At 39.1% G+C, this 21981-nt stretch overlaps 1 protein-coding gene across 1 annotated transcript; it reads left to right on the forward strand.

The window, feature by feature from the left end:
* The first annotated feature begins 1614 nt into the window (after window positions 1-1614).
* LOC124104308 (dehydrogenase/reductase SDR family member 7) lies at window positions 1615-21981 on the forward strand. The gene is made up of 7 exons (XM_058584615.1): window positions 1615-1826; window positions 8749-8901; window positions 10735-10841; window positions 11323-11562; window positions 13777-13899; window positions 14903-15117; window positions 21595-21981. The coding sequence occupies exons 1-7, from the start codon at window positions 1703-1705 to the stop codon at window positions 21620-21622; spliced, it is 990 nt and encodes a 329-aa protein (XP_058440598.1). The 5' UTR covers window positions 1615-1702; the 3' UTR covers window positions 21623-21981.

The following is a 21981-nucleotide window of genomic DNA, read 5'->3' on the forward strand; positions in this document are numbered from 1 at the left end:
GTACACATCTATGAAAAAAGCCGGTTGCTCCTTTTAGCCCTCATTGCTATAACGATTAGTGGAGTGACTCATTAACTGGTTATACAATTGTGACCATCAGAAGATTTTAATATACTGATTAAAATTTAATATACTGATTACACAGCAAATGTAATGAGTAACAGAGGACAATGCCCCAAAGTGATGACAAAACAGACAGGAAATCACATAACTCTTTCCTGACTCCACCTCTAACCTGTCCCCTATCTACTGTCCCCATATAAACACTAAAATGCCAAACCAAGGGGTGACTGTGTCTCCCTCTGAAGAGGGCCTGCATTCTTCCTGGAATGTACATGTCTTGCTTCACCCCAAAAGGTGTCTCATTTTTGAGACAGCCAGATTTCTCCCTGGAATTTGTATCTGCTTCCCTAAATAAATCCTAAATGAATCTGTGCCTCTACCCACAAGTTCTCAAACTAATTTCTTTGATGTTTGTCTTGAGTTCATGTGCCCCACCCTCAGGGAATTCCCTTGGACCCTTTCCAGTGTCACAGCCTCCAACAATCCTAAAACTAAGAATGCTATACTATCTATAGCCTATATAAGAGATTTTCCCAGTTGGGAAGAGGGTGCCTACATAATACTAATGTAATTTATAAATATATTGATTTATAACTTTCTTTCTCCTGTGACTATTAAAGTTCATGTAATCTTTTTCACAGTGAAGCATATCATTTGGGTAACTTAAATCTGTTCCTAGGCCATGGTCACTGGTATTTAGCTCAGAATAAACTATTTCTATGTCATTTAAAGCAGACTTGTAATTTTTCATCACAGGGTTTAGGCAGGTTCAAGTTAGAATGTTTGTCTCTTTCCAAGGCAGAATCAGAATCATTGGAATTGGAGGGCCTTGAAGAAAAGTACTTGCCCTCAAAACACCTGTTAAAAAACAGACTATTATTTTTCTCTCACATGTTTGTGATTATGTCAAGGTGTATCTTGATGTTGTATCATAACCAAAATAATTTTTTAATTTATTTTTTATTTGTATTTGGACACAATACCTTTATTTATTTATTTTTACTTTTTTATACCTTTATTTATTTATTTATTTTTACGTGGTGCTGAAGATTGAACCCAGGGCCTCTCACGTGCTAGGCAAGCGGTCTACTGCTGAGCCACAATCCCAGGCCCTAAATTTTTTTTTTTTTAAACTGTCTAAAAATACAATGAATCAAAGATGGTAATCCAAGATTTTTGGCACTACCATGAATAGAACGTAAGTTATGTAAGATTATCTTGATTGTAACAATAGAATGAATGATATTTCTGAAATAAAAGTCAAGAAAAAATGTGGAGAATTAAAATTAAAAAAAACAAAAACAAAACCCAAACTCTTTCTTATTATCCACAAATCCTGTTGACTACTATACCAGCAGTAATATCACTAATTAAGGCATTTGGGACTTTTGTCTTTATTGAACCTTCATCACAAGCAAGCCGAACAGCATCAATGGTAGTGGCCAGTTTGAGGGTAGCATCTAACACCTCAGCTCTCTGTGACCCTGGGGCAAGCCAGGGCCGCTCCTCTTTCCTGCCTGTTCTCTGGGTGGAGCCAGGAGATAAAAGCAAAAAGTCATTTAGGGCTCAGGTTCTTTAGAGTTGAAGCATTGCTTGGGGCCAGGGCAGTCTTCTGCTAGCAGAACTACACTGAAAGGCAATGAGCTGGAGTTTGCTGCTGGCACTGTGTGCACTGCTCCTGCTTCTTTTGAAGCTGCTGTGCTTCCTGTGTGTTGATGGTGACCTGACTCTGATGTGGTCAGAGTGGCTGGGGCGACGACCAGGTGAGGACCTTCCAAGGCCACCAACCCCGAGACTGGGCTAGTGAGCAGTGGAAGTCCATCCAGGTCTCCACTGGCTCCATATTCTTTCTGGGTGACTTCTGATTGCATGGAGCCTCTGAGTCTCAGGGTGGTTCCTTTCCCAGGAAACGTGGCGAGGGAAGTAATAAGCAAGGGTAAGGAGGCAATCCACTCTTTGGTCCTCTCTCCTGGTCCAAGAAGTCAATGATTTGCTTCCAGCCTAAGAAACCTCTCCAGGGTTGCCAAACTACAGAATACTGGAATTGGAGGATGCCCTCAGGACTCTTATTTCTCAGCTAGGATCCCAGGGATTCCAGTGCAGTGTCAGGGGAGGATACTTTCAGAAACAAGGAGCATCCCCCATCATTGTAAGAACATCAGTCTCTTAGTAAAGAGTCTCTGTGTGTCTTCCTCAAGTCATTTATCCTCGATTTCTCACTGTTCTGTAGTTTTAGAATCAAATTTGAGGTAATGAAGTCTTCCACCTGCCTACTCAACCAGGAAAGAAGTGTAACACTACAAAGAGCTGAATTGGCATTGTGCCTGGGGAGAGAGAATTTTTGGCACACTAAGGGGCATTCTGCCTACCTTTCTTTTGTCTCTTCCTTGCTTCCTATTTGATGATTCTCTAATTGTGTGTGTGTGTGTGTGTGTATTCATGAACACAGTGTGTACTAGATAGGCAGTGTGCTCAGCACTTTACAGGCATAACGTTTGACTTCACAAAACTGGCACAAAGTAGGCGTTACTCTTGTTTTCTACATAGAATAATTGATGTTCAGACAAATGAAACGATCTGCCCAAAGCTGGAGTTTCCCTGGACCAAGTTTCCTGTATGTAAATACCTGAAGCATGAGGTGAAGTTGGCTTGGAAGTAAAATAGTAGGTCAGAAGATAGACTTGGAAGTGAAATAGCAGAGGATATACTTGGAAGTATATCAGAGGAAATAAAATAGTAAGTCAGAAGAAGATGTTTTCTGAAAGGCTTAGGTGTGGAGGTAAAAATTGGTTCTTGGGCACTGGAAAAAATTCTGACGGTACAGTGTTTTGTGCCTCTCCAAAGCTCAACCCTATCGGATGAAATCTTATTTTGTGATATTTAATTTCTCTAGTTTGATTTTCTTGAGTAAATGCATAGGGCGCTACTGTGGCTGGTCTGACTACGGCTATGTTGGTGTTCTCTCCGTGAGTTGTTTGTTTTATGGCCTAGGAAAGGGCTACACCTCCAGTCCATCTTTGTTTTTATTTGTAGTTGGACACAATACCTTTATTTATTTAGGGAATCAGAAATTCCCATACAATGCAGTTTTATTAGCTGTAGGACTTTATCTTGATTTATGGCTTCATTTCAACAGGTGGAATATTCCTGCCCATTTATTGTCATTAACTGCCTTGTGGATGCTTGTGTTTGGTCTTTAATGTTTTGTGTTCATTTGGACTTGGAGAAAGAAATAAAATTCGTTTCTTTTTTATTACATAATTTTACAAGTCATTTAATTCATCAAACTATGTCTGAAAAGTTAAAATGTTGACAGTATCTGAATGAATACCCAGAAGCTAACATATTAAGTAAAAGTTAAAAGTTAAGGTCTCTAATACTAACGTTTAAGAAATTCAATTGTGGGCTGAGGATGTGGCTCAAGCGGTAGCGCAATCGCCTGGCATGTGTGCAGCCAGGGTTCGATCCTCAGCACCACATACAAACAAAGATGTTGTGTCCAACGAAAAACTAAAAAAAAAAAAGTAAATAAATATTTTAAAAAATTCAACTGTTTTACTCTTCCTTGAAAAAAGGTTTTAAAAGATTTTATTTAAATATTTATTTTTCAGCAGACAACAACATCTTTGTTTGTATGTGGTGCTGAGGATTGAACCCGGGCCGCACGCATGCCCCAAGGATTTTAAATATAATTACAATTATGTAGTTGTATGTTACAAATTTACATATTAATAATGTTACCACTTAATAAAAGGATTTTGAACAGAAATAGTTAAAGTCCTAATAGTTTTAAAATTTTAATTTAAAAGTTTAACCATTCTTATTCTGCATTGACAAAAAGTAAGCTTATATGACTTCTTTTTTTAGTGCTCCTTTAATGTATAGAGTAAATGCAAAAATACATGCAGTATATAAAAATATTGAATATTCATGAAATTATGATGTTATTAGGGGACACTAGAGGGGAAAGATATCTAAGAAGATTCTGGTGGGGTGGAAGAATAAAGAAAAAAATTTTTTTAAATATCGAAATCAACTCAGATACTCCAAAGAGCTAAGGCCATAAAGATGAAGAGATCTCCTTGGCTATTCTGTAGATAAATTTTTTTCATCTTAAAAATTAGACATCACACTCATCTAATATAAAACTTAAAACTACGAAAGGGTATCTAAAAATAAGTAAACTTTGATCTACTCTTGTGCCCCATCCTTCCAATATGCTTCTCTGGAGGCGACCAATATTTTCTGCCTCTTTTGTGTCCTTCTAGAGAATTCGTGGCATTTCCAAGCATGCGAAAGTTAAAAGTAAAATTTTAAGGCAACAACATGGATACTGTTTGATCCAGGAAACTTTACAGCACAAATCCAGCGCATGAAAAGGGACAACAGCAGCACATGCAAACAGAACTCAGGTTTTAGCTGAGAGAAAACTTCAGTGTGAGTCAGCTGTGAAGTGGCTTTCAGCAAAGCTGAGGTGGGTCTGGGCTACATCTGCAGACATTTAGTGTCTAAAGAAACAACTGCCAATGATGCCTCTGTGGTGGGCACTGGGGATGCAGCAGGGACCTGACATAATCTGGTCATAGATGGAACCTTCTGCAGGACAAGGGAAGTAATGGAGTCAGCTCATCCTGCTCTGCATTGCCCCGACCCCACTGGAATCCTGCATCCTTCTCTGGCCAGCTCCCTTCAACAGGAGCATTGAACAAGCAATGGGAGCTTGTGCAGGGGGTTTGAGCAGAGCTCAGGACCTGATGCTCAGGACACATGAGGAAAGCAGCAGAAGTTGAATATGTTTATTTAGAGAAGCCAGAGATGGGAGCACTTAGGGAGGACAGAACAGCTGTCTTCAAGCACATGAGGATGGCCATGTGGAAGAGGCTTGGTTTACTCTTTCTGGTACCAGAAGGCAGGTCTGCTGCCCACTGCTGCCAGTGGGTAGAAGTTAAAGCTGTATCCCGTCAGTGGAAGAAAGAGCCCTTGAATGATTAGACTTGTGTGAAAGTCCCAGATGACGAGCTTCCACAGCCTGTAAGGGAAGGAAGTGGAGACTAGTCAATGGTTTGAGGAGAGAATTGTCAAACTGGGTTTAGCATTGATCATAAGTTTCTAAGAATCTACTTTCAGGAGCTCTTTATGGGGTGGTTGGGGGGTCTTCATATATGCCAGATTCTGTGAAATGTAAATGAAAGTTGGTGCTAAACAAAAAAAGTCTTCTTCAGGGTGGGAGGGTGATGTCAGACCTGAGTGTATTGAGGTGAATTTGAGCCTGGACACTTTGAATATTGGCTTTATGCAATAGTTGCTTTCGTGTGTAAAGATGAAGAAATCTTTTTTAGCTCTAAGTCAGTTAGTAAACAATTCCAAAGAAACTATATTCCCCTTAGAGTCTGAGTATTGAAAATACTTGGAAAAATGAATAGTCAATAGCTAATAAAGGTTTGTCTGAATACACACCTATCATTCCTGTGAAGTCTTTCTGGCTCAGTTGAGCCTTTCCGCAAATGTACATCACCTAAAAGGAGAGATTTGTAGCCCAGACACAATGCTAGGGCTATTTCCACTCTAGGCTTAGATGTTTAAAGAAGACTCTTTTCCTAAAGACATGTATTTTTGGAATGTTTAAGAAACACATTGTTTTTATCCAAGTATGGTGGCACACAACTGTAATCCCAGTGGCTCAGGAGGCTGAGGCAGGAGGATGGTGAGTTCAAAGCCAGCCCCAGCAAAGGTGAGGTGCTCAGTGAGACCTTGTGTCCAAATAAATTACAAAATAGGGCTGGGGATATTGCTCAGTGGTCAAGTGCCCCTGAGTTCAATTCCTGATACCCAAAAGAAAAAGAAAGAAGGGAAAAGAAAGAAACATATTAGTTTTAAAATATTGACTATAACTTAGGGCTAGTGGTGGAAGGGCTTACCTAGCATGGATGAGGCCTGGGTTTAAACCCTAGCACAGCAAAGAAAATTGATCATGTTTCAATTTGTGTACCAGAAAGAAGAGTTGGAAATACCTAGGCTCATATCCCAGCTCTGCCAAGGTTCTTTGGTATTGATTAGTCATTCAGTTTTGGAGTCCTTTCTATGTTTCAGTCTCATTGTTAGGCACCGGGGCTTATAAAGAAACAAGATAGGGTCCCAACCTTGATGGAATTTATAATCTAGTTGGGATAAATTAATCTCTGTTAACCTCAGTTTCATTTTTCAAAACAGTGAGATAATAATACTATTTCATAAGGTTCTTGTGAGGGTTTTAATAAGGTAGAAGTGAAGCACATAGATGTCATTAAAAATGGTAAGTAATTCAGACTAATAACTCTTTTGCCCTAGGCAGGAGAAATTTAAAGAAATTATTGGGAGGGTAGTCTATATTTTCTGCTCTAAAGTCCATCTGTTAAAAATTTTTGTGATAACTATAATTGACATTTATTTAGTACTAGTTACATGCAAGATGTTTCTGTGAGTGATTTATATATTTTAACTCATCTTTCTTGATATCAATAATCCTGTGAGAGAGTTAATTACTAATCACTTTTCTAGTTCTGGACAATTAAGGCACTTTACTCATGGGATATGCTCACAGCTGTGTGGTGGAGCTGGAATTTGAACCTTGGCAGTCACCAGAACTGGTACTTAACAAGACTGAATTTAAAAAGTGCTTAATTAAACAGTATACTAGGTTCTTGATTTCAAGTATCCTGATGTAAAATCAGAAATGTAAAATTAAGTAACAACTTTTTTGCTATTTTAAATCTATAATACATACTTCAATAAATAAAGCACAAAGGAAGTAAACCACGGTGACTCTACAGGTTCAGATAGACAGTGGCTATCATCCCCTGTAGCACAAATAAACTATTCATCAGCTTAGTACTGTACCATTTTCACAGTGTTTAATAGAATGTAACTGTGAAGAAAAAAACAATCTTGGGTGAACTACTAGATTCTGCTCAGATGACAGCTCAGACATTTCATTCTGTTTTTGCAAGGGAAGATTTCAAGTAAGACAAGATGTAGTAGAAATATAACAAAGTTTATTGGAATAGGAAAAGATAGTTTATTAGAAGAGAAAGAAGGTAAGAAGCATAAGAGAAAGGGGGCGGGGAGAGAGAGGCCTGGGTAGTGGGTCATCTCTGAGAGGGGAATGACAACTCCCTTTTTGGTGTCTCAGCTTTAAGAGGTATTATTGCATAGATATTATTGCATAGATCTCATTCATGTATCTAAGTGAATGCAACAAGTATGAAAACTTACAACAAGACTAAATAATATACCAAGGACCCAAAGACAACTATTTATGTTGGTGTGTGCGGATTGGTTTTGTCTGGAAATTGTTTTTAGAGATTTTATGGTAGTTTTAGACCAGGGCAATCTGTCCTTACATATCAGAGGAGGAGTCTTGGGTAGTAACTTCTCTCCCCTTGTAAGGGTAAAAGAAATTGAAGTTAAAGCGTAAAAGTTAAAGAGTAAAAGACCGGGTGTTGTAAAGTTTCTAAGCTGCAAGGTCTGAGTTAAATTTCTGTAGCTGTTAAGACAATGCTTGGAACTGCCCAGTAATAAGGGCTCTGTGTGGTCGCACATAGGCATTGCAGGGCCTGGACCAATCAGTTTAAATGTAACCCCCTCCTTAGGAATGACCTATCACTCCAGCCTGACCTGTTCCTGCCAATGAATGAACCACTCATGTTTAGGAGTTGTTGTTCAATTTTCCCGTGCCTAATGATGATTTGTTCTGATGTATAGAAAGCCCTCCGCCCTCCCCAAAAAGTGTACTTAAGCAGTGCTCAGCCCCTGCTCGGGGCTCTGGCTGCTTTTCCTTCTTGAGTGGGCACGGAGCCCCAGCATGCTGGTTCAATAAATCCCCCTTCTGCCAATTGCATGAGTGGTCACTTGGTGGTCTCTTTCTCCGACGTTTCGCGGGACCCTTACACCCTGAGAATAACATGTTGTTTGGGCTATTATCTTATGTCAGAACAGTGCCAGGATGACTTTCTGTAAGTTGCTCCTTTGAAATACATATTGAGTTATAGTGCATAGGCTCAGGCTATGGAAATAACTCCTCATTTTCTATGTTCCCACCTCTCATGTTCACTGTTCTTTATCACTATTACAAAAGGACATTAGCTGGCAGAAATCCAATATGATTGGCAAATGCAGAAAATATTACTTTAAACATGCAGGATGATTACATCTTATAGAACTGCACTTGGAATATTGGCATTCCTTATCAATAACATAATTTCAAAAAATTGAAAGAACTGAACTGAAAACAGACTGGAAACCTTAGGGATCACCTCATCTGAGCCCACCATGAATGTTGAAAGTGAGTCTGGGCAATGACTTTCTGTTCATTTAGCTTTACTATTCTTTATCACACATGTGGGTAATATAACCTTGGAATAAATTATGGAATTACAATGTTTACCTGAAAATAAAGTTGGAAAAATTCACCAAGATACTGAAATGCATAAACTACTGTGTAGATAAGTTATTAATGTGATGTGTTTTCATGTCTTTGAAATATTAGATATCAAGAATTTTCTTAGAAAATTTAAATATTTAAGCTCCATGTTTATTAGGTCTTAATATTTTAGTGGTATTGTTTAAAGTTTATTTTTTTTCCAGTCTTTGTTATGGGTATAATCCATCACTTATTTTCTGCCTTCCAACCCTATCCTTCCTCAATAGAACAGGAGCTGACGGGACTGGTGGTGTGGGTGACTGGAGCATCCAGTGGGATTGGCGAGGAGCTGGCTTACCAGCTGTCCAAACTGGGAGTTTCTCTTGTGTTGTCAGCCAGAAGAGTGCATGAGCTGGAAAGGGTGAAAAGAAAATGCCTAGGTAAGTGAACCTAAAACAGCAGCTGTGCTTCCTAGACTTGAGGCAGACTGCAAACTCAAGTGCAGCCTGGGAATTGCAGAGGGGAGATGGGCTTCTCCTGCCAGTGCACCCTGGCTCCAATGCTCCAAGTGCCTGGCCCCTGGCCCTTTTCTCCTGTCTCATCTTAGTTGGCTTCCCTTCACCTTTCCTGCCTCATTTTGTCAGCTTTCTACTCCTTTTTGCACTGACTCTTGACATTAGGAAGTGACTGTCTATTCTGTCCAGTGCTGGTGACTTTTTAGTGACAACGTGACTTATATTTTGTCTTCCGGAAAGAACAGTTTGTTTGTTTGTTTGTTTCTTTTTTTTTTTAATAACAGTTTGTTTCTTATCCATGACATTCATGTATGTAACCACTGAAAGTGGGTAGGATGGATCCTTACTCATTCTGCTAAAATATTAGATATTATTTCCACAAGGGAGCATGTAATATTCTATTGTGTGTGCATATTATATATATATATATATATATATATATATATCGAAGTTTCTTATCCATTCATCTACTAAAGGACACCTAGGTTGGTTTTGAAGTTTTGCTATTGTGAATTGTGCTGCAATAAGCATTGATGTAGCTGTGTCCCTGTAGTATGCTGTATTTAAGTCCTTTGGATATAGACTGAGGAATGGGATAGCTGGGTCAAATGGTAGTTCCATTCCCATTTTTCCAAGCAATTTCCACACTGCTTTCCAGATTGGCTATACGAATTTGCAGTCCCACCAGCAATGTATGAATGTGCCTTTTTCCCCACATCCTCTGATAAACCCAGCCTAATTCCCTCTTAAGATTGAGAGCCATTTCATCACAAAGGCATGAAAAGTTAATTTCGGCTTTATTATAAATTACTGCGATTTCTAAACTTGCTTGGAATGGCTGCTCATGCCTTGAACTCATCCATGCCTGGCTTTCCCTGACTAGATAACAACCCTGTCTGAAACCTTAGCGGTGCCTCAAAAATTCTGGTGTTGGGATCTAAATTTACTCCCTAACTTGAAATTTTGAACCATTTAGATAATTAACCTACTATCTGCCTTTTTATTATGCTTGTCAAAATCCTGTTACCTGTAAGTTTTCAAGACACCCCCCTTTTGCAACTTTTTGTGCTATAAAACCATGCTTCTAGAGAGCTGGGGTACTGTCCTCTAACCCAAGGATTTTGGGAGAGACAGTCCCAGCCAGTTGGAATTACACCTTGCTTTAATTTGATTTAAAATTGGAGTCAGTGATCTTTGCGTCATGGTTTAACATAAGCCACCTGAGAAAGTAAAGTCTAGAATAATTAGTGAAGAACAAAAGACAATGTCAGAGTTAGTTCTAAAGGGATGGAGCACCTGATAGGTCAACTCCACACAGGAGCTAGTGCTAGACAATTAGAAAATGGCCCCTTTGGTTTATTTAAGGGGGCACATTAAAGGCAAGGATAAGGTTTGGGGGAGGAATCTTGCTTTGTGATTTCTTGAAGTCAGCAGGCTGATTGGCATCTTGGCAGGTCACACCCATGTCAGAGGAGCTGTGCTTCTACAGCACGTCACCCCATCTCTGGTGCTGCATGGGACCTTTGACAGAGCTGAAAAAGGCTCACAATGTGTCTGGGCAGTCAGCCAGAGGAAATGTCTACTGGAAATTCCCAGACACCAAATTCTCCTATTCATTAGGCTTCCATGTTCAATGTGGTCCACACTCAGCACACAGATGGTTCTCGCCACCAGGGTGTGTGCTAAACTGAGAGTAGCAAGGAGCATAGTGGATCTATGCCATGCTATCCCCACTAATTTTTAAATGTCTCTATTTAGGCAATGGCAATTTAAAAGAAAAAGATATATTCATTTTGCCCTTTGACCTGGCTAACAGAAGTTCCCATGAGGTGGCAACTAAAGCTGTTCTCCAGGAGTTTGGTAGGGTAAGTAGCAATTTATATTCACAAAGCATTAACAACATTGCTCTGTCTGGCTTTGAAATAACCAGAAAGGAAGGATATTTCCATCGATGGTGCTTTCATTGTAAGAACTTTAGGCACATGAGGTGAGATCAGGCCTATGAGTTGGGCCAGTTAATCACTGAGTTTATGAATTTAGGTAATTAATAATTTTTACATGATATCAATTACTAATTGCTCCCTGTAGACAGAAAGAAGGTGCTATTATAATTTTTTGACATTTATTATTTTCTATAAAAATTCACATAAAATGGGAGTACCATAGTTGCATTGTGATTACTTTATTCTATTATGATTTTGTTATGTTTTTACTACTAAATTCTATAAATATAAAACTGTTTCATTGGTTTTTCATGTTAATGACATAAGCAACCATGACAAGGAATTCTTTCAATCCATCCATAGGATAACCTTAAGCATCTCTTTTCTGGTTTTATTTTATTAGATTGATGTTCTGGTCAACAATGCTGGAAAAACACACTCTTCTTTGATTGTGGATACCAAGATGGATTTCTTCAAGGAGCTAATGGAGCTTAACTACTTAGGAACAGTGTCCTTGACAAAATGTGTTCTACCTCACATGATTGAGAGGAAACAAGGAAAGATAGTTATTGTGAATAGCCTTGTGAGCTCTGTACCTATACCAATAGCCAGTGGATATTGTGCCAGCAAGCATGCTCTTCAGGTAAGCCTGCTAAAACTCAACTTTGATAAAAATTGACCCAAATGAGGAATATGACTATCCATGGAACTAGGCAATAATGTGGGGAAACAGAAATAGGAGAACTTTGGTAAAAGATATCCCCAGTACATGATTAAAAAAAATAAAAATAAAAGACTTGAATCACAGGTGCTACAAACTGTCCAACAAGTATATATTGAACACTGATACTGTGCCATACACTGAAGCAGATCCTGGGAATATAAAAATGATTTTGCTCTTAAAAAGCATATATAATCTAGTCAGCATGTCATCCTTCACCTTATCCCTATTTCTACCTCATCCTCATGGTAGATTGTGAGTCCTCTGCTCCATTCTTCTACACAGATTTCAGGATGTGCTTTTTTCTCCCATTACTGTGACTTCTTTTCCTTTCCCTTTTTACTTGCTTTCATGAAAGTGAAAAAAGATACTGCCAGCTGGTTGCTTAGTCCTGGGCCTCATATCCCTACTGGGAAAAATCCAGATTCTGTCCACATGGGTTCTATTGAAAAAAGAAATCTTAGCAAAGGCAAAGGCCAGAAAAAGAGCTTCATTTGAGTTTCCTAACTAATGCGGTGTAAGTGTGGATATAAAGAACATAGAAGGCAAATCGGAGGAGAATGATTAAAGCAGACCCAGAATATAAAAGTAATACTGTTGAAGGTCAGTTTGAATCAAATGTTTCACTGTTGGAATAATAAAAGGCAATAGCTGCATGGTCACCTCACTCTCATGAGAACATGAGACTTTGGTTCATTAGGACATTTGTCTTTTCATTAGAGATCAGAAATTTTCAGTGGGTGATGATATGGAATGCAGTACTTATGATTTTCTCCTGTTCAGCAATGGGCTGTCAAATCATCTCTTAGAGAAACTTGGGCAAACCTCAGGTGGGCAGATGTGGCCAGTGCCAGTAGTCTCATAAGATGTGCAGGATGCTCCCAGTAAACCACAGATGAACTGTCTGGCCTGCCTCCAAGACTCTCTGTTAATACTAGATTTGATCTTCTGATATGATGTGGTAGGTTGAGACTCTGGTTAGTATTACCATTAGTTGAACACTACTTTCTTTGTGAAGAGCTCAATTTCTTCTAAGATTTCCAGCAGGTCATGAAGTGAACATGTTTCACTGAAAAGTTTACATGTTATAGTAGATGGTATTTCCAACAAGAGGTTTGTACCATCTTAAGAGACATGTCTCAGTGTTTGATGAGTGGCTCGCTTGATGTCTTTTCTGCTTTTACTATTGAGAGGCAGAATTTAAAGGTTTGAGAGCTCTTCATTTATTTACAAAGCATTCATTTCTCACAGGCACTGTGTCAGTCTCAGATGGCAGGAACCCTCCGAATGCTCATGAGGCCCAGGATTAATCATGCATCTCATAGTTTGTTAGGGGTTATTAGCATTTAAGAACTGGTAACTGAATAATGATTTTGGATCATATGTGAGTGTACCATGGTCAACAATAGTTAACCTGGCTTTATAACAATGTAGTCTTTGAAAACTCCTAATTTATCAACAGAGATGAAGAGAAACAGATTTCTGTTGATTCCCTGTTGGTTTAGAAATGACCAGTTTGTTTAAGTCTAGAAGGTTTAACTTGTTTCTACAAATGTCATTCAGTAGATGATCATATTACAATTTTAAGTGGCTAGGTACATGTTTGCTGAAACTAAATCATCCTGTTAAGGTAGTAATATCAATTGGAAGATTGGATTCTTTCTCCATGATGAATTTCTGTGCAGCATTGATCCCTCCGTACTCCCTATTGCCCCAAACACTGGTACTTTAGATGACTCTAGTGAATAAAGAGAAAGCTCACTCTGGTGATTTCTGGAGAACATACACTTGTTTTGGAGCAGGGAGATGAGGATTGCTATGAGGAGGGTGTATCAGAACCTACTGGGTTAGTTTCTTGCTAACTATAAAAACCGTTGATGGCAAGAGCCACTATTATCAGGGTAGCAAACTGCTAATACCTAGCAAAAATTGAGAATGTCTTTCCTGGATCAACCCTGGACTCACAGTGAAAAATGCCTAACAAGTTTGCATGATTACACTACTTGTCCTTTACTCAGGCATTTCAAAGCATATTTTGAGAAATCATGAGATATAAGATTATAATTAATATTATTTGCCTTTTTGATTATCTTGTCATTTTTTTTCTTTTTTTCTTTTTCCCTTTGTGTCTATTAGGGTTTCATACATAGCCTCCAAATTGAACTTATCAAACATCCAGGCATAATAGCTTCTAACATTTGTCCAGGACTTGTCCATTCAAATATTAGAAAGAATATGCTAACTGAAGAAGTCACAAAGGTAAAAATTTCTAGTAGTTTAATAATTTTAATGATTTACTAGTTATATGCTGGTGTTATATTATTATTCTTTAGTATTTTTATGTCAGAAACATTTTTCTTTGGTGGTACCTGGGATTAGAACCCAGGGCCTTGAGACTCTGGTTAGTATAGTTGGTAGATGCAAGACAAGCATTCTACCAACTGAGCTGTGTCCCCAGCCCATCAGAAACTTTTTTATGGCCCCAAACTTAACTGGCATGATGAAAATTGTTAGTTAGCTGGAATTGTTAAAGATAGCATTGGTATCAGTTTCAATAAGGCTAAAGAAATTGCTAAGATAATATTCATAAGTAGGTTGCCATTGTTTGTTTGCTATTATGTAATAGGATTTTTAAAAACCTATTTAGAAACACCATTTATCTTCTTTAATTTTATCTGCATGGCATCAATTTTTTCCACATTAGTTGTACATAATTTTGGGATTTGTTGTTACACGTTCATACATGCACGCAATATAATAATGTAATTTGACTAGTATTAATCCCTAGCATTTCCCCTCATGGTCTAAATTTTTATGTGATTTCATTTGCTATATATATACCACAATAAGTTTATTTTTATTACTAAGGTGATAATTATATCATCCCTCTAAGATTAAGTAATTTTAATTAAAAGAGAAGAAACTTATCTTTTAACCAGCCCATATACTCTTATCTGATAAAACATATGATTCCTATTAATATTTTTGAAATATTACAAAAATAGGACAGGATGTGGCTCAGTGAATGAGTTAGCATGCAAAAGACCACAAGTTTGATGCCCAACATCAAATAAAACTTAAATATGAAATATTGCAAAAGTTTAAAACTACTATTAGAGTCTATGGGGACTTCTAAGGGAAATGAGACCTCACTAAAGGATAAACACAAACTTGTTGTTCTCTTGTTTTTTCTAACTTAAATATTTTATGAAATAGCTTGGGAAACTATCCAGCATTCACTTAATTTTAAATTTTTTATTAGACTGTCGGCCATAATACGACTCAGGTGCACAAAATGGCTACTAGTCGTTGTGTACGGCTGATATTAGTTGCCATGGCTAACAATTTGAAAGAAGTTTGGATTGGAGAACAACCTTACTTGTTGGTGGCATATTTGTGGCAATATGTGCCAACGTTGGCCTGGTGGATAATCCACAAGTTCTGGGAGAAAAGGATTGATCTCTTTAAGAGTGGTGTGATAAGAGCAACTTAAATATTTCTTAATAAAATGTACCTAATTTATAGGAAAGTATGAAATCCTACAGTGAATAAAACTTTCTTGCTACCTTTCCACCTATTTCATGATATTAACATGAAGTGTATAAAGAAGTACTTGAATTGGAGACTATCGCATTAAGTAAGCCAATCTCCCAAACCCCAAGGCCAAATGTTCTCTTTGATAGGCGGATGCTGACTCACAATAGGGGTGGGCGTGTTCACAAGATTGGACAAGGCGGGGTGGGGCGTGGAGGGGAGGGGAAATGGGAATGGGAGATAGTAGAATGAATCAGACATAACTTTCCCTTGTTTATGTATGAATACACGACCAGTAGCTCCACATACTCCTTAAATATATAATGCTTCAAAATACATTTTACTTTCATATATAACTAAAAAGAACAAATAAAAAAATTTAAAAAGTATTCCATCCCCAAACATATCTGAATGTTTACTGTAAATTTTGGCTAGTCTTAGATAAATGACTTTTGTACCATTTGGTAAAATCAAACCAAAGTTTGCCATTTTTTCTTCTACACTTACTGTTTGATCAATATATGTGTCCAAGTGCTTTTTCCCCACTGGCTTTCCCCAGCAAGTCCTACCCATTCTACCAGTTTCTCAGGTCAGGGGTCACCTTCTTCTTTTTTAAAAAATATTTTTTTTTTTAGTTGTAGTTGGACACAATACCTTTTATTTATTTATTTTTATGAGATGCTGAGGATCGAACCCAGGGCCTTGCATGTGTTAGGTGAGTGCTCTACCATTGACCCACAACCCCAGCCCAGGGGTCACCTTCTTGAAGTGATCCCTTGCCCTTCCCTCCCACCTCTCTTCAGGACTAGGTGCACCCCAGGCCCTGTGTTCTCTTCTGTCAAAGCACTGATTGCACTTGACAGGTCCATGCACACTATGTTGGACATGCTCCTTTTACCTAGTTACTGGAGTACTCTGCACATCTAACATGTGCCTATTGTTACCGCTGTTGGCCGGTGACGAGTCCTTGCTTCCCCAATGTTGAAGAATAACACCAAAGAAGCACGCCGAGGCAAGGTCAGAGTAGAAATTAGAAGTTTATTAAAGGACATAAAGGACAGCAGAAAAGACTTCTCCCGGAGGAAGTAGGGGACCCAAGAGGTGGAGTCCGTGGAAGTGCGGTTGTCTCTCCATTTTATAGTTTCTTTCAGTGATGGAATGTAGGTGGGAAGGCCCGAGGGGTGGGACACAGGTGGGCCAAAGAAGTAGTCTGAGCAGGAAGGACTTCATTAACACTTCTTTGGGATGGACTTTGGCCTAGGGCCTTTTCAGGACTTCATTAACATTCCATGAGTTGTCCTGCGTTTCCTGGAATCATTCTCAGCATGGCCTCCATTTTAGATTTCACTCGGTATTAGACCCGATTTATCTAACTACACTGACTACCTAACTTTAAATCTGGCTTCACTATGGCCACATCGTTGGAAAAAGCTGATTACTCTCTTTAGACCTCTTTGCTATAGCAATTTGTGGAGTGATTCATTAACTGATTGATAACAATTGTGACCATCAGAAGAGTTTAATGTATCATTTGAACAGCAAATGTAAGGAGTCAATCTCAAAATTAAAGATTATAATTGTGCAAAGAAAGGTAAATGTTTTAGATGTATTTTATTGTTTGTTATTTCTTTTTGATATTTTATTACCTTGATTTAGAACTCAGTGAATACAGATTGACATAAAAAAGCAGAATTATCAAGTAGGATCATACTCTATATGTCACTATATAATCTGCCACTATTTCAAGCAATCTACTGAAACACCTAATCCACTTGTTACACATTTAATTTGTTCCAACGTTTTGCAGGCCATAAAAATGAATTACTGGGGAAAACACCAAAATTTGACAAAATGCTTAGGGATTGTTATGAAATAGTTTCATAATGCACAAAAATCCTAGAGTTTAAAAAGTCATTAAAGGAGTTTTTCACTGTCTACTGCTTTGTAACATGGTGCAGTTTGATCAGGGCCAAATAACTTAAAACTGTTTTGGCAGTGCTGGGACTCAGTAGTACAGGATGGTTCCTTGGTGGGGGCCCGCGGCGGGACAGAGCTTCCAATCACTCCTGCAAGGTAGGCGGGCCTGCGACCCACCGGCAGAAGAGGAGCAGCAGCCTGCTGAGAGGCTGAGCCGCCCCCTCCCCCTGCACCGGCAAGGTAGAGGGAACTGTGACCACGCACAGAGCAGGCCCAGCGGCCTGCTGAGGGGCAGAGCCACCCCCCACCCCCCGCGCCTGCCAGGTGACCACTGACAGAAAAGGCCCAGGGGCCCGCGGTGGGACAGAGCTTCCAATCACTCCTGCAAGGTAGGCGGGCCTGCGACCCACCGGCAGAAGAGGAGCAGCGTCCTGCTGAGAGGCTGAGCAGCCCCCTCCCCCTGCGCCGGCAAAGTAGAGGGAACTGTGACCACGCACAGAGCAGGCCCAGCGGCCTGCTGAGGGGCAGAGCTGCCCCCCACCCCCCGCGCCTGCCAGGTAGGTGGAACTGTGACCACGGACAGAAAAGGCCCAGGGGCCCGCGGCGGGACAGAGCTTCCAATCACTCCTGCAAGGTAGGCGGGCCTGCGACCCACCGGCAGAAGAGGAGCAGCGACCTGCTGAGAGGCAGAGCCGCCCCCTCCCCCTGCACCGGCAAGGTAGAGGGAACTGTGACCACGCACAGAGCAGGCCCAGCGGCCTGCTGAGGGGCAGAGCTGCCCCCCACCCCCCGCGCCTGCCAGGTAGGTGGAACTGTGACCACGGACAGAAAAGTCCCAGGGGCCCGCGGCGGGACAGAGCTTCCAATTACTCCTGCAAGGTAGGCGGGCCTGCGACCCACCGGCAGAAGAGGAGCAGCGACCTGCTGAGAGGCAGAGCCGCCCCCTCTCCCCAGCGCCTGCAAGGTAGACGGAACTGTGACCACCATCAGAACAGGCCAGACCTGCAACCGAGAGACAGAACAGGCCCAGTGGCCTGAGGAAGGGTAGAGCCGCCCCCCCCCCCCCCCCCCCCCCCCGCGCCTGCAAGGTAGGCGCACCTGCGACCCACTGGCAGTACAGCCCCAGAGGCCTGCAGAGGGGCAGTGCCGCTGCCTGCGCCTGCAAAGTAGACAGAACTGTGACCACCGACAGAACAAGCCTAGCGGCCCACAGAGGGACAGAACCGCCACCCACGCCTGCGAGGGAGACTTTGCAACTATACAAGACCAATATAAATATATAGGGGGAAAATTCAATAGCACAACAGTTTCACCAAGTAGAAAGGAACGCGAACAGTATGAAGAGACAAGGAAAGAAAGGACCACAAGCATTGCAGGTCAACTCAACGTTAGAAGAGGTAATAGCTGCAGCAGATGGAATGTCAGATAAAGAATTCAGGATATACATGCTTCAGATGATCTGGAGTCTCAAGGAAGACATCAGACAGCAAAATCAGACAATGAAAGATCACTTCAACAATGAATTACATAAACAAATCCAGGATGGTTCCTTGGTAGAGCTTGATCAAAATTATACCTAAGATTTCAATTTGGAGCACAGTAGATTCAATAACATTGAGCCCAGTTATAGATAAGAGTTGGGAGGGAAAGGCCACCTTTCCAGAGAGGAAGCATAACATCCTGTCTAGAGCACAGAGCCTAGTGCTGGACTACCTGGATTCAAATCCCAGCTCTACCCACCCTTGACCCTTGACCTCAGCAAGTCACTTCTCCATAGCTCAATCTCTCCATATGGGCAATGGAGATTAGTGATTAGTACCTAGTAACAATATTGTTATGGAGATTAAACAAGTTATTATACAGAACACTCTCAAGTATAGTCTGGATTGTTATAAATGTTAGCTGTTGTGATTTTCTATTCTTTTCAATTCTGATTTTTTACCATAAGATATTCCTCTCTAAGTATCAATGAATTTTTAAAATTATAACTGAAAAGTTAAAATTTTACTTATGGAAAATGTATAATGTGATGATTTGATATATGTATATATTGTAAAATAACTACCACAATTACACTAACACATCTATCTCCTCCCGTAGTTTTTAATCAGCATAATGAGAACAATTAAGACCTACTTTTTTTTTTTTTAAATCACATTTCACATATATTACAGGTGCAGTGGCACACACTTGTTATCCCAGCAAATTGGGAGGCTGATACAGGAGGATCATAAGTTCAAGTCCAGCTTGGGCTACTTAGAGAGATCCTTTCTTGAAATAAAAATAAAAAGGTCTGGGGATGTAGGTCAGTGGTAAAGTGTCTTTTGGTTCAATCCCCAGCACAAAACAAACAAACAAACAGACAAACAAACAAATAAAATATACAGTACAGTATTGTCAACTGTAGTTGCTATGTTGTATATCAGGTTAAAATTTTTAAGTTATACAAGTTATTCTCTTTTAAGTGAGAGTTTACATACTTTGATCACTATCTTCCTGTTACCTTCATCTTGCAGTCCCTGATGATCTCAGTTTTAATCCCCTGTCCTCACCACCCTGCCTTCAATTGTGACTTTTTTCATTCCAAATATACATGAGATTATACGGTGTTTTTTTCTATCTTGATTATTTCACTTAGCATAATGTCCTCCACTTCATCTTTGTTGTCAGAAATGAGAGGATTTACTTTATAATGGCTGAACAAAATTCCATTGTATATGTATGCATATTGTGTATACATATTGTATATGTATATAGGTACACATACATGTGTATATATGTATAAGTATATGAACATATACTCCAAAAATGAAAGTCCACAACTGGGGGGTGACTGTATCTGTTTGGTTCCCTCACTATAGGCTGAACATATAAGGCTATCCAGTCATGGACTTTCAGTGAGATAAAAACTGTGAGCTAAAAAACTCATTTTTCTTTCTATTGTAACTAGCTTCAGTTATTTTCTTATAACATGAGAAAGTGGACTAATACATACTGAGAAGTGGAATTTTTGAAATCTATTTTTATTTTTTGAGGAATCCTTACTCTGTTTTTCATAATCCCTGTGCCACCTTACATTATTAATGTTTTCAATAATAGGGCATAGGAAGAATATATTATAGAAGTGAATTTTTGTTTACAGAATAGCGACCTTCAAAATATAAATATCACTCTATAAATCCAGCATCTGATCACATCTAGTCTTTTCTAAAAGATAGTTTTTTGTTTCTTTATCCATCTTGACTATACTGCTTATCACAGGGTCTTATTCATTAATCATTTTTTTCAAAATGGAAAACTGGACATTCTCTCATTTCCCAACATCATTTCCTGGACAAAAGACCTCATTCTTTACCCCAAACCACAGAACAAAACTACACTGAATACTCTGTCCTATTCTTTGTATTTATTAGGGCAAGTAAGTGTAGGTAGGATATGCCAATCTAGAAAAGTATTATTAAGATAATTTGGTTTTAAGAAATGGCAAGAGCACATATTAGCCAATGGCATTTATGCTAGGTAGAGGAACTAATGATGCTAAGCATATTAGAGAGATTTATATGTAGATATGAAATTTTGGCTATGACTTTAAATTCAAATTAAAGCAATTGCCCAAGGCTTCTAAAGATTCTTTTTAAAATTTTTATTAATTCTTTTTAGTTAAATATAGCATTAGAATTCATTTGGATATAAGTATAGAATAATTTGCTCTAATTCTGTCCCTAGTACTCCCATTTTGCTCCCCTCATCCATCCCCCTGTTCCCTTCCCTGTATTGATCTTTCTGCTATTTACTTATAGTTTTAAATAATATCTTGTGGATATACATAATTGTGAGATTCACTGTGCTATATTCATATGTGTATATATATGAAAGTTAGGTCAGATTCATTCCATGTTCTTCCCTTATCTGGTTGCTCCTCCATCTTCCTCTACTCCACTGATCTTTCTTCTATCTTTTCTCCTTATTTTGGACTAGATTCTGTATATCAAGGAAACATTTGACCTTTGACTTTATTGGTCTGACTTATTTCACCATAGTCTCCAGTTCCATCTATTTACCAGCAAATGCCATATTTCATGCATATTTATGGCTGGATAATACTCAGTTGTGTAAAACACCAAATTTCTCTTCTCTATCCATTCAACTGTTGACAGGCACTTAGCTTGGTTCCACAGCTTGGCTATTGTAAATTGTGCTTCTATAAACATTGATGTGACTGCATCCCTGTATTATGCTGATTTTAGATCTTTTGGATACATGCAAAGAGAAGAACTTAATTGTCAGAACTGGGACAAATGCTGGGTGGTAGCTCAATGGCAGAATATTTGCCTAGTACACAAAAGGTCCCAGACTCCAACCCAGGAGTAGAAAACATACACATTCAATAGAAAACATACACACCTCCACACACAAACGCACACAAAACACATACATTCACACACACAAAACCCCGGAAGAGGGACTGAATCAACTGATTCATATTATTGTCATTTTTTTGCAGGATGTCTCGAAGACAAAATATAAATGAAAAGAGTGCTTGCAGTTTGAAGGACAGAAGAAAGCAAAGTGGAAAACATATAAACAGCATTTTATGCTAAGAACAAAAATTGAAGGCTAAATGTTGATTTTACTTTTGATGCAACTTTTCTTTCATCATACAATGAATAAAAAATAAAAGACTTCCATGAATCTTACAAAATAGTACTAACACATAATACGTTCTTGAATAAAAGAACATCTAAAAATACTTACGCATATATGCTTAAAATCTGGGTTATCAGAAATCTAACCAAAGAATTATAGTAATCCATTTAACAGATATCTTAGTCCATTTGTGCTTCTGTAATAACATACATAATTTATAAACAATAAAACTTATTTCTGATA

This window comes from Marmota monax, unplaced genomic scaffold, assembly GCF_021218885.2.
Source record: "Marmota monax isolate L192 unplaced genomic scaffold, Marmota_monax_Labrador192_F-V1.1 WCK01_AAM20220418_F8-fsc00001, whole genome shotgun sequence".
Taxonomy (NCBI): Eukaryota; Metazoa; Chordata; class Mammalia; order Rodentia; family Sciuridae; genus Marmota; species Marmota monax.

Coding starts and splice junctions, on each gene's coding strand:
- LOC124104308 (XM_058584615.1), top strand. CDS start 1,703: ATGAGCTGGAGTTTGCTGCTGGCACTGTGTGCACTGCTCCTGCTTCTT. Junction 10,842..11,322: donor TTCTCCAGGAGTTTGGTAGG/GTAAGTAGCAAT, acceptor TTATTTTATTAG/ATTGATGTTCTGGTCAACAA. Junction 11,563..13,776: donor CCAGCAAGCATGCTCTTCAG/GTAAGCCTGCTA, acceptor TGTGTCTATTAG/GGTTTCATACATAGCCTCCA.